The sequence below is a fragment of the Crocodylus porosus genome, unplaced genomic scaffold, assembly GCF_001723895.1.
Source record: "Crocodylus porosus isolate Cpor-Errol unplaced genomic scaffold, CroPor_comp1, whole genome shotgun sequence".
Lineage (NCBI taxonomy): Eukaryota > Metazoa > Chordata > Crocodylia > Crocodylidae > Crocodylus > Crocodylus porosus.
The window spans coordinates 35,431,521-35,444,827 of NW_017728917.1; the positions used below are offsets into that span (position 1 = coordinate 35,431,521).

The following is a 13,307-nucleotide window of genomic DNA, read 5'->3' on the forward strand; positions in this document are numbered from 1 at the left end:
CTTACCTTGGCAGCGCAATCCTCCCACCCATGCCATGTCCCGGCCGCTGGGCCACAGAGGCGGGTCCTCCCCAGAATTGGTCTAGCCAGGCTGCAGCCTCATGCCTGCACTCCACTGTAGGTGTAGAAATTTGGGTGGTGTGGTGGCATGTGCTCACCCTGCCCCCTACCCCTGCATCCCCTGTGCAGCCCCTTCCCCCTCCTCTGCCCCCATAGACTTCTCTGCAGGGAACTGCAGGAGCTGCTCTCCACCATGCTTCCTGGCTGCCACATGGATATGTATGCATGCCCATACATGTGTTGCCCTGTGCCCCCTGTATCCCACTCCTCACAATCCCAAGCAGCTCTTTACAGGCTAGAAGCCTGCCAGCCTGCAATGGGAAACCCATGGATTCCCAGGTTTTTCTCTTTTTAAAGGAGAAAATCCACTTTTTCTGCAGCAAGTGAGAAACCCAGATTCCTAGAGATTAGAATATTTTAAAAAAGCGAGTGCTAAATGAGTGTGTACAGTATTTGAATTAGAAGAAAGCTGGGACTGGTACCTGCATGTGCTTAGCCAATTCTCTTTTAATTTGGGTGATCATATGCCTGAATTGGCTGGGACAGTCCCAGATTTTTTAGGCTGTGTCAGCATCCTGGCCAGTTGGTGAAAATTGAAGCAGAAGTTCTGGAATTGGCTGCTGGAGACAGAGTCATGGGGCACAGTCCAGCGGGAGGCAGATCAGCATGGTGCACCAGGCAGGTGGGCAGGCACTGCTGGTGTCTGGGAGCAAGATGGGTGGACTGGAGCAGGTGCCATCCTGCTTCCACATGGCCAGTCTGGCTCCTTCTGTAAAGTGGCTGGAAAAGGGGAGCAGGTTAGGCTGGGCACCCTTCCTAGGATGAAGTACAGAGCACTCTATCATGGGGAGCTGAAGAAGCCTTTTCAGCTGCTTTACACTTTTCCTGAAGCTCTGTGTATCTATGGTTAGTGTGGTTCATAGCTGCATTCAAGGGAAGTTAAACCAATATCTGCATACAGTAAAAGCCCTGTTTTCTGGAATTTAACACCTAGCATTTATATTAATCAGAATTTCCGGCCAGGCGGCTGGATGTAGAGGGGGGAGCTCACATGCGGCGGTGGCCGCTGCTACCCATCACCCTGTGCTGTTGCTGCTCTGTGTGCAGCTGCTGCCAACCCCCCCCCACTCCATGTGTGGCCGCCATCTTCTCCCCCTCCCACCCTGCTCTGCATCTGGCTGGAAATCCCTGTGCCCCAGGTAACCAGCATTTTTAGTATTACCCCCCCGTTGCCCACTCATGCCGGAAAACAGAGCTTTAACTGTATTTTGCAAAAGTATAAACACAGGTTATAGTCTTAACATGAAAGAATTATAGATTTATGCAAATCAATAAACTTCTAAATATACTTTCTCTGGATCTGCATCCCTCTTGAGTCTGAGAGTTAGGTTAGTTATCCTTGGAAAGGTAAAGCCTTGTCTTTGATTATTCCTTCTGTGCATTCTGATGGGATGGCTTATTTGCTTAGAACAGTCATTCTCAACCTCTTATACTCAGAGTGTCCTGTATAAGACTCCAGGCAGCCCTCAGAAAATGCTAGCTCTTAGTTTTCACAAGTTTTTTTCTTACTAAAATATACCTGTAGTAGAGGAATTTTGTTTCAAAGGACTTAAAAAGGTCAGAATATTTTTAATATGGATTTCTATTTGAAATCTTTGGGTTTATCATGTGAATCATGTTTGCACACCTAACAGTACTAACATTGCGTGGTGTTCTGTGGCACTTCTGAGAGGATCTCAAGGGAACTCAGGGTGCCATGGCACCCTGGTTGAGAATCACTGGCTTAGAGAGAATTTCACTTTTAAAAAGCAGTCTCTGATGTCTTTTCTATGTTTGTTTTTTCCACTAGAGTTTCTCTGCCCCAACTTCACTTTGGGCTGCTGACCAAAAAGTAGAGATAGGTAGGATTATAACAAAGTAGGACTAGGAGGGACTTCAAGGTCATCTAGTGCAGACCCCTACTCAAACCACAATCATCCCTGATTTAACTGTCTCAGACAGGTGTTTGTCTAACCTGCTTTTGAAAATTTCCAATGCTTGCGAGTTAGAAAATTATTTCTAATGTCCAACTTAAATTTCCTCTGGGGCAGCTTGAGGCCGTGGCTTCTACTTTTGTCCCCTTTGGCCACAGAAAATCCCATCTTCAGCTTCTCTATCATCACCTTTCAGGTATTTGAAGACTGCTATCAAATTCCTCCCCAGTCTTTTCGTTTGCAGACCAAATAACCCTAGTTCTTTCAGCGTTTTCTCATAAATTTTGCTTCCCAGGCTTATAATCATTTTTGGTGCTTTGTGCTAGGCTCTTTCCTATCTGTGCCCAGCCTTGAAGTGTGGGGCCCAAAACTGTACAGAGTATACCATGTGAGGCCACACCAGTGGTGAATAGAACAGAAGAATCACTTTCCTTCATTTGTAAGTGACACTCCTGTTAATACAGCTCAGTATGCTGTTGGCCTTTTTTCTGCAACATGGGCACACTTGGCTCTCATTCAGTTTATGGTCAATGGTAACTCCCAGGTCCTTCTCTGCAGGACAGCAGCCTAGCCTTGATGAAGCCAGAGAGAGACTTGCATTTACTGTCACTTATTTACTTGCCTGATTTTCCAACTTCTTGGACCTCATTTTAGTACCTTGTGAACTCAACGTTTGATTGAATATGCATAATTAATTACATGTTAAAATGTTAATTGCCCCCAAACTTCTTAATTTTGTATGAGAATATTTAAAACACCATTAGATGGCAGTATTTAGCTACTTATGACTGACAATGTACTATTTTTATGTTTTAGAAAAGTATGCTACATCTTAAGGATTGATATATTTGTACATAGGGTGACCATATGTCTCAGTTTGGCTGGAATAGTCCTGGATTTTATAGCCATCCCGGCTGGTTGGCAAAAATTCAAACAAAAGTGCCAGAATTACAGGGTCAAGGGGCACAATCTGGCAGGGAGTTGGAGTTGCATGGCATGTTAAGTAGGTGGACAGGCACTGCTGCTGCCACCTGCATGTGCCTGGTCCTGCTTCTCCTGAGCAGCAGCTGGAGGCAGGGGGGAGCTGGGCTGGGCTGGGCAATGCCCCTCCTGTCTGGGGCAGGAATAGCTGGGGTGGGGTGGGGAGAGTGCTGCTGTGAGCACAGGCAGCTCGTGTATGTGTGAGTGTTGCACCCCGTGACCATGGCACCTGGGGTGGTTGCCCACATTGCCCACCCCTAAGACTGGCACTGTGGCAGACAAGTGCACTCTACCAAATTTTTTTTTCAGTGCAGAGAGAGTCTTAACACTGTTAGAAAATTAGGATTTGGGCCTTAGTCCAAAATGTTAAAATTTGGGGATTATCATATATATGTTTGAGACTCTCCCACCCTGTAAAATGGGAATGGTATGTTATTTAAAAGAACATTGACACACTTTTTCACTCATATACGGAACATTTGTTGATCTACACATGGGAGGTGCTTTGTAAACGGGCTAGAAATTCCACATGACTTGTTACTCTATTGCACTTGTGTTAGTTCCAACTACAAGTAAAACTTTAGCTTTTGTATTCTACCATATAAAATCTGAAAAGCACTGAGGAAACAGTCAATTAAGTAACAATTGCCTTTGTCTTGAATGTTTTAAATATATCTATTTTGTTCGACTGCAAGATGGTATCAGGACATAAACTGGCTTTCCTTTTCTTGGAATACTAGTTTCTTATAAAGGTAAAATTTTAGCCAATAACTATTAGCAGAGACTGCAACTCTGCCCGTGTTGAGGTTTTGCTGTAAATTTTAAATGACCTTTCCTTGTGCTACTTATTCAAGCTATTGAATTTTGTAGTACTTTGGCAATCTTTTTCCAGCTCAATTCATGACAGCATTAAGAATGCTTCTGTCCAAATAGCACTACAGAATAGCATGATTTGTTTTCATTTGATTCCTGCACTTCCATTAAACTTGTTGCCTCTATCTCGTATTTCCATATGTTCACATTTGTTGCTGTAGGAAAAACTGTATAATAACCCCTAGTACACAGTGGAAATATTCATGCTGTCTTTTTAAGGATCTCTTGCCAAGTTCTGTTTTTCAAATCTTTCCATATTCCTTTCCCAAACGTAGTTCTCCTGCATGTTTTAAAGTGTGTAATACAAATAGTCTTTGGTCATTTTTTTTAGTCATGTTTTATTAGTTGAATTTATTTCTTCATACTCTAGCTTTGTGAAAAATAACTTTAAATATGTTGAAATTATAATTTTGAAGACATTCAATTTCATTTTTCTCCAAATATTTTTATTCTTTATTATAATAAAGTAAACAACTTAAAGTAAAAATACGTGGCATAAAATATAAAACAAATGCAAGAAAAAAACAAGTGTGGTACAAAGAGATAATTTCTTAATTTTGTTTGAATCAAATTATTTGGTGTGGCTGTCAGACAACAATAATTTGTAATACAACAGAGTGGGATTTTTTTATTATTTGGATTTTCAGATAGATTTTTTTTTCAGAATCTATATTTTAAGGACACTATATTTTAAGTACCTAATGTGGTTGAGATTGTATGATTTTAAGTAAACAGATTAATTTGTCTGTTGTCTTTAATGATGAAGATTATATAATATAGAGATATATTATTTCTTCAATGTAGAGTGAAGAAGGTACATCTGCTACTGTTACTGACCTCAGCATTATAATGGAATCTGATGAATATTGTGATATAAGCAAAATTATGTCCAGGTAAGGTTTTTTTTGGTTTCTGTTATTGTGTCCAGTCTTATTCTGGCCTGTAGCAGCCACAGCAGTGAAAGACATTGAGCCCTTATATCTGTGGCTTCCATGTGCCCAGTCAAGGTGTAAGTATGGCATTTGTACAATGTGGTAAGCAGTAGAAGCTGTAAGAGGCTTACTTTCATAGTTTCTAGGGTTGGAAGGGACCTGAGCAGATCATCTAGTCCGACTCCCTGCCATGGCAGGAAAGAATACTGGGGTCAAACGACCCCAGCAAGATGTTCATCTAACCTCCTCTTAAACACCCGCAGGGTAGGAGCCTGCACCACTTCTCTTGGAAGTTGGTTCCAGACCCTAGCTGCCCTGACCGTGAAGTAGCGCCTCCTAATATCTAACCTAAACCTACTCTCTGCCAGCTTGTGATCGTTATTCCTGGTCACTCCTGGCAGTGCTCGGGGGAACAGTGACTCCCACTGCCTGCTGATCCCCCCTGACTAGTTTATAACAGGCCACAAGATCCCCCCTCAGCCTTCTCTTTTGGAGGCTGAACAGGTTCAGGTCCCGTAGCCTCTCCTCATAGGGCCTGCCCTGTTGTCCCCTGATCATACGAGTGGCCTTCCTCTGGACCCTCTCCATGCGGTCAACATCCCTCTTGAAGTGTGTCGCCCAGAACTGGATACAGTACTCTAACTGCGGCCTGACCAGTGCCGCATAGAGGGGGAGGATCACCTCTTTGGACCTGCTCGAAATGCATCTGTGGATGCATGACAAGGTGCGGTTGGCCTTCCTAACTGCCTCCCCACACTGCCAGCCCGTGTACATCTCTGAGTCAATGATGTCCCCAAGATCCTTTTCCGCCTCTGTGCTGACAAGAGGGGAGTTCCCTAACCTGTAGGCTTGAGCATTCTCAGTGAAGATAGTAGTTTTAGAGGTGTTTTGCTGCTAAAGCAGCGGTTCTCAACCTTTGTTTACTCAAAGCACCCCTCAGAAAATGCCAGTTTTTAGCTTTCACTTGTTTCTTGATTATGGAAAAATAATAGAGCAATTCTGTTGCAAAGAACTCAGACCACAACAAGCTAAAATATTTTTAACCCCAGATTTCTTTTTGAACTCTTGGTGGGTTTTTGGTTGTAGCTATGTTGGTCTGAGGACACAGGCGGCAAGGTTCTTTGAGTAGATGTGATATCTATTATTAGACCAACTGAATAGTTGGAAAAAGGTTCTTGGCAAGCTTTTGGGCACAGTCTATCTGCCCCTCCTCCCCCCCCCCCGCATTTTAAGTTGAGAGGAGTTTTAAGATATTTCAAAGGCCTTTAAGTCTCATGATTTTTTCACTTGGCAAAAGAACGTATATTCTGCTATCCTAAGTCTCAGCTCAATTAATATAACAATTTCTGCAGATTTCTTTCCCCAGAGAAATGTCAGCCTGAAGCAAACACCTGATGTGACAATCTGCAGCTAAAATAATGATCATTGAGTTCTGCAAAAGTATAAGCAACTGAAAATAGGGTCTTATAAAGCACTGGACAATCTTTATAAATACTGTGCAACTATCCATGCCTTTAAAGTAGGTGTCTTCTTTTTTATTTTTAATTAGTTCCATATTCTTGGTGATGTGACCTGTATATAATAGTGCCTATTATATGCTCTTGTTAGAGAGAGAAGTCCTACAGAACCAAAAGTGAGTTGATTTAGTTTCAAGGTATCATCTGAAAATGGGTAGTAAAACATTTAAATACACATTATAACATACATCTGGGTCATGAACATTTTAAGTCCCAATCCTCCCTTTGTCTACATTAAGACATTGCAGTACTGACCGCTAATAGGATAAAAAGCAGTTCTTTCATCATTGATTTATAAGAATTTTTGCCTGCACTTCTGATTTGTGCTGCACAGGGGTGTCTTTCTGTTATGGAGAAGTTGGTCTGGCAATTCTCTTTATTTTGAATTGGGTGTCCTATCCTTTGTCTATCTGTAGTAAACTAATTAATTCATAAATTACCGAATTGTTCTGACCGTTTGTAAATATTTCTTCTTCACATTTCTTTCCTACCTAATTGTAATTTGAATGTCAGTAGATTGCAGGATTTTGTATAACATTACATCACATCTGTTTTATATAAAAAATTTTCATGGGCTCACATTGTTTTGAGAGGGAGGGGTAGGATGGAAGGAGTGCAAGACATGAGCAAATCATTCTTACCACAGCTGCAAGAGTCATTTCTTTTTTCTTATGTCTGTCTGGATGCAAACATTCATGAGTATTATATTGTGCTGAAATACATGTTTTTGAAAACGGTTATGGTTTTAAAGGAAAGTTTCCATTTCTTTTAAAAGAACTTAGTTTCTTATATTGCTTAATTTTGACTTATGATTACTTTTCTGTAAAAGTGGAATAGAAATTGGGATAAGGAGTATGTTGTTTCATCTTAAATTATTTTGCCTTTTTAACTTTGTGGTATAAACTATAACTTGAGATCATTGTCTTTTTCAGTTAAAGAAACTTTTAAAATCCTCATTTTTTGGCATATCATCATATTAAATGATCATATGAACTATTTGAGATGTAACTATTTTCTTCTGACATCAGGATACTTTTGATAAATGGTTTCCAGATTGGCGTAATGAGTTATTGGAAAAGTTACATTCATTGTGGAGAGGGCTAGAGCAGATATTAACTGCAACACTGAATTGCTACTTTGAAACTGTTTGACTTCTAACTGCCTTTTAGAATTCTGAAAACATCTAATACAATAAAGGACTTAGTCCGTCTTCTGTCTGTAACACTCTTGGAGCACTCTGGTTCCTGAAACAACCAATTGGAGTCCTCTAAGAGCATTTTGGACAGGAGGTGGTGGCACAGTGGAGCACTGCCATGACAGAGTGGGGGGCGAGGCCAGTGGTGCTGGCCTGACTGCCCCCCTGGTCCTGATTCTTGGAGGTGGCGGTGGTGCAGGGTGCTGGCGGAGGGGGGCAGAATGGATGGTGGGGCAAGCTCCCCCACCCTCCGTGTTCCTGGAAGGCAGTGGCAGCTTGTGGGGAAGGGGGTTAGGGTTAGCAAGCTTCCCTCCCCCGCCTCCCCCCATCATTCTTGAGGAGCATTTTGGTGTTTTTAAGAATGAATTGAAAAGTTGTAATGTTTAGCTTCAGACTCACCTGCTTACCTTCTAAAACCTAATGTTTCCTGTAATCTGTCCTTCATTTTTTCTGACCTTGTACAAGGATGCTGCATCTGCTTGGTCTCAAATAGGTGCTCTCTAGCAGCCTTCAAATGCACATCTGGTTCTGGCCAAGGGGTATGTCCCTGGGACCTGTGTGTTGGGTTGCATTCAACCCCAAGGGACACTCACCTGCCACAACTTGGTCTTCTTTTCTCTGTAAACGTAGTCCACCCTTTGGGCTCGAGCCATTTGCATAGCAGGTTTACGTGGTAGATCTGTCATTCCCACTGGTGCCCTGGCCTATGGACCTGATAATCTACTGTCCCAACCCTGTGAACTGCCTTGAAGGGGCCTTGCCACTGTGTGAAGAGCTTGCTTGTGAAAGTTGGCAGGAGTACCAGGACCCTCTGACTGGGCTTCAACTCCCTTTCCTTTGTGGGGGTATTGTACTTAACCTTCTGTCGCTGTTGTGTTTCTTGGAGGTTGTTCCTGGCCGTGTTCTGTGCCACCTGTATGCGTTGTTGGAATTCTTGCTGGTAGGTAGTCGGGGTTCTCACTGTCCTGCGTCCCTCTCCAAGTCTTACTGTAGTGCCTCCAGCAGACCTCGGGGCCGGTATCCCAAGACGAGTTCAAATGGGGAGTACTTTAACGAGTCCTGTGTGGTATCTCCGATAGCAAACAGAACCAAAGGGAGTGTTTTATCCATTAGTGTTCAACACACAACCTGTAGTACCCCTGACATGAAATTTCACCCTTGGTCAGTCAAAATTTTCTTGGGTATTCCCACTCGAGCGATCCATTTTATCAACTCTTTGGCAATTCGTGGGACTGTTGCTGCCCTGAGTGGGATCACCTCTGGTAGCGTAGTCGATGAGCACCAGCACATACTGATGTCCTGCACTACTCTGGGGTAGGGGCCCCATCACATCCATTGCTATCTGGAAGAATGGCACATTGATAATGGGTAATGGTTGGAGTGGTGCCCAGGCAGGGTGGTCTTCTTGCATCCTCTAATATTCTGGGCATGTCACACACTGGTGGGCAATGTCTTTCCCCCAGTCCTGGCCAGAAAAACCATTGAGCCACTCTGGCCATGGTTTTGTCCCAGCCCAAATGCCCTCCTGTAGGATTTGCATGGGCCAGCTGCCATGCCGCCTGACGAAACTGGGCTGGCACCACCAACTGGGCTTCCTCTTGTCCTACCTGTCTCCCCCTCTGGACTTGGTAAAGTAACTGGTCCCTTACCTTGTGTCACGGGGTCCTGGCATCAGTCTCTAGTTGGTTGTCCCTTGTTTTGAGAATTGGAGTCCTTGCTGGAGTTCCTCGTCTCTGAATTGGGGTCCACTGATCACGTCATGTAAGTCCATTCCTCTGCGTCCTCTGCTGACTCCCCTCCATCTTCAAGCTTCCTGAGCCACCCATCGCGATCCTTGAGTTGCTGCTGTCCAGTCTCTGCATCCCATACTCTTTCTAGGACATTGTAGATTGGTGTCTAGTCACGCCCTAGTAACATCTCACACGCCAAGTGTGGGGCGACTCCCACTAACAGCTCAACTTGATGGTCCATAACTTGAAGGCAAACCCACCGGCGTTTGACCCTTTCTGTCTCACCATAGAGGCAAGCCATCCTTACTGGCGTTTCCTGGTTGCCCCATTGAGTTGGGATGAGGTCAGCCTGCACTAATGACTGGGTACATCCCGAGTCCAATTTGACCTGAATGGGGTGGTTTCCTATCCATGCTCTCACAATGGGACAGCTCCATGCGGCACCATCTCCCCTGGAGGCATAACTGCAGTCCATTGGTTCACCGCCATCTGTTTCTGTCTCTCTGCCTGACCTTTTGGAAAACTATTGGGCCTCCAGTGTTCTGTGGGGCAGCTCGGGCACTTCTGTGAAAAGTGTCCCATCCTCTCGCACCGGAAGCAGACCACCACTCTTGGTCCACTCTTTATAGGGTTCTGTTTTTTTTCAGTCTCGTGGGGTTGAGTGTTTCCAGGGTTTGGCGCAGGTTTCTCTTGACTGTATATCGTTTTGGACACTGCAAAGGCCTCTGCCAGTCTTAAGGCCTCCTCACAGTTGGTCAGTGAGTGCTGCTGGACCCAGCACTGAGTGTGTTCAACTAAGTCATTCTGGAATTGCTCCAGGAGCATTTGGTCAGCTAGCGCATCTCGGTCATCTTTGACTGGGTTCATCCATTTGTTCAGAAGGTCTCGTAGCAATTGCATCAGGACCCAGGTTCGTTTCTCGTCAGGGGCCTTCTTGGCCTGGAACTGCTTCCTGTAGTACTCGGGATTGATCTCAAGCCAGTATAAAATAGCAGCCTTAACCCGTTCGTAATTCCTGGCTTCATCCTGGGCTAAGCCCTGGTACGCCACCTGGGCTTTGTGACGGGCCAGTAGGGGCTGCTCCTGCATTGAGTCATCCACCTCTATGCCTGACTACCTTCCAGGCTCCAAGTGCCTTTCTGGGGGTGCCTCATGTCTGGCTGACCCCCTTCCTGGAGCACACCCCGCTAGGCTGGCGGTAGAGCTGCCACCACCCAGGGGTGGGCTTGATTCTGGCTCTGAACCCCCTGGAAACACAGGTCTAGTAGCCCTTGAAGGTTAACTCACTTCAACTCACAGTCCTTAACTCACTTCAAGAACTTGAGGTGCTTCCCTCAGTCGGAAGCACAGGTAGTGGTCTCCCTTAGTCAGCCAAACCAAGGGGACCCCAAGGCATAATCTAGACTCACTCCCAATAGGTCTCCCATGCTAGGTACAAAGGAAAACTTTATTGGTTACAAGGAGTAGGGTTGGAATAAGGTACAGAGTTGAGTAGTGTCAGAGAAATCCCATAGAGCAAACAGGGTGGCTGGAGTAGCCTTTGATCACTCATCTGGGGTACTGCAAGCTATATATCTAGTTAGAGCTCAGGTAGCTCACTCACAAGTATCATCCAGAGGCAGGTGGAGATTCCCTCTGGAGGCAGGCAGTTCCTTGATCATGAATTTTGAGAGAGAGAGCAAGTTTCAGATGGTCCAGCTCTTCTCTCTCTCTGAGTTTTCCTCATGGCTGCTGCCCCCTCCTTCTGGGCACTCCTTAACTTATATAGCCCTTATGACCTCATTTACCTTGTCCAATGGAGGCCAGCACCTGTTGGCTGTCAGACAACCAATTTGAAATGCATCACTGGTTGCTGGGCAGACTGGTAGTGTCTAGCCCACCGGGGAGCCCAAGCCTCTCACCCAGGTATGTGATACCAGTCACATAGGTAGAGGGAGCAGGTTTCCCCCCTCCCTCAGGAATGTATCCAGCTCAAGTTACCTAAAGAGAGAGGGTAAGGTGTGTACCCTCTGCAGGACCCATCCTAACCAAATTGTCACAGAGCAGAGTTTTTGGGGAGAAACAGAAGTGGTCTTCTGCCACAGGCTTTACCAACTACGAGGGCCCCCAGCTGACTGGCCCAATGTCCCTTCTCTAACCCTGTTATAAGCGTGTGACGCTCAAATGCTTCAGTGTACGCCTCTGGTTCATCATCTTGGGTCATTTTGAGCATCTTAAAAGCAGTTAGGCTATGATGTAGCCAATCTTGTCGGTCCATCGTCTGCTGCTGTGCATTTATTATTTGGGTGAGGGCCTGCAGATTCTGGCCCAGGAGGTCGGGAGGGGTCATCACTGCTGGCTGCATTGTGGGGTTGTCAGCTTTCAGTGGGTCCCCTTGTAGGTTCCCGGCCAATGCACCGCTTTGCACTAGCTTGGTCTTGAATAGGCGCTCTCTAGTGGCCTTCAAGTGCACACCTGGTTCCGGCTGAGGGGTATGTCCCTGGGACCTGTGTGCTGGGTCGCGTTCAACCCCGAGGAAGGCCCCTGCACTCACCTGCCATGACATGGTCTTTTCCTTGGTGGTGGGGCTCCTTGTCATGGATTGTTGCAGACCGGGTGCTGCCCTTCGCGGGTGTTCTTGGGGCTCCACCTCCTCTTTTCAGGGCTTGGCCCCTCCCCTACACCCTAGCCATGTGCTAGCCCTCGGGACCTCCAGATGATGGATCACTGGCCTGTCCCCTTCTGGTGTTCTCATTCACCCCCTTCTCTCCTTGCCCATCCCTTGATGACTTTTCACCCCAGATGACAGTGAAACATGGGACCGTCCTCATCTCTGTATCTGTTCTCACTCTGAGGCTTCTGTTTAGCTGCCTCGGTTTTCCCTTTGGCCCCTAGAGGTTCCTTTCCTGGTCTGGGCTCTGTGCGCCCTCCAAAATAAAATTAAAAAAAAAAAAGGAAGAAAAGAATAATTGGGGTATGGGCCTCTGCCCATCCCACTTGTGAGTCCAATGTCTTTGGTTCCCAAGATCCCCTGACGCCGTCCTTTCTTGGCCCAGCTGCCCTGCTGAGCCGATTGTGCGATTCTTCTCAGGTGGTTGAGACCCCTCCTGCGGATGTCCGTCTGGTCCCTTTCGGGGCTGCTAGTCCTGTTGAGTTGCAGCCCAGGGAGCAGCTTCATCCTCCAGCTCCATTGCTGCTTCCCGTCTCCGTTTCTCCGCCACTGGCTTTTAAATCTGCCAGGTGGAGGGTTTTGGTGACATCATCCACCAGTGTTGTTCCCAGCTGGCAATAAGAGTGAGTGGCTGATGAGTCATGCCAGCGGCCCTTCTCAACGTGGCTCCACTTTTCCTGCGCGTGGTAAATATGCCCTCTTTTCAGGGCTTTCTATTTCTTTCTCTGGGCGGGTCAACCCAGCCTCGGGTCCTGCCACGGGAGGGTGCTCCGGTGCCTTCATTTTTGTCCCCCTGGGACAGATGCTTCTGTTAAATGTTTACTTTTAAAGCTAAGAGTGCGTGGTTCTTTTTTCCTCTTTGGCATAGATCTATAGCTCACTGTCTTCTATTCAGCAAACAGAATTTAGTAAACCTGTAGCAAATTTCTAATATTTATGTGCTTAGTTTTTATAAGTCTCTAGCCCTTCTCCACCTTTCAAAGCAAAAACAAAATGCAAAATAGCCCACTTCTAAAATGCTGGCTAGCCAGTCATGGCTAAAAGAGCACTTGCATATGTTTCAATCATTCTATAATGGCAGCCTAGCCTAGGTCATCTTCTGCCTTCACTTCTGTCCTTTGGAACTAAAACTTACTCTCTGTCTAGTCCACATGCAAAGCACTGCTGAAATTTTCTTGCCTACTGCTTCTGCTTGTGCTTTGTCTTGTCCTATCTATAGCTCAATGTCCTTTACTGGTATTTTATCCATCCAGCTAATGATCACAGTCATGGAGTGGTGCATGTGCACCCCCTGAGAACACTGGTGCACCTCCTGACAGCCAGCACTCCCCGCTTAGGTGACAGGCAACAGGGGCAGGCAGGAGCGCTGGTTGGTGCAATCAACTGTGGGGGCATGT

The 13,307-nt window shown here is 45.7% G+C and overlaps 1 protein-coding gene across 4 annotated transcripts in view; it reads left to right on the forward strand.

Annotated features, from left to right (window-relative positions):
* The window catches only part of LOC109311427 (centromere protein P-like), a 47,608-nt gene that overhangs the window by 15,310 nt on the left and 18,991 nt on the right, over window positions 1-13,307 (forward strand). For all 4 annotated transcript variants that reach the window (XM_019537069.1, XM_019537068.1, XM_019537067.1 and 1 more), the window contains one exon: window positions 4,691-4,779. In XM_019537069.1, coding sequence (XP_019392614.1) covers window positions 4,691-4,779 — 89 coding nt within the window. The remainder of the gene's footprint in view (window positions 1-4,690; window positions 4,780-13,307) is intronic.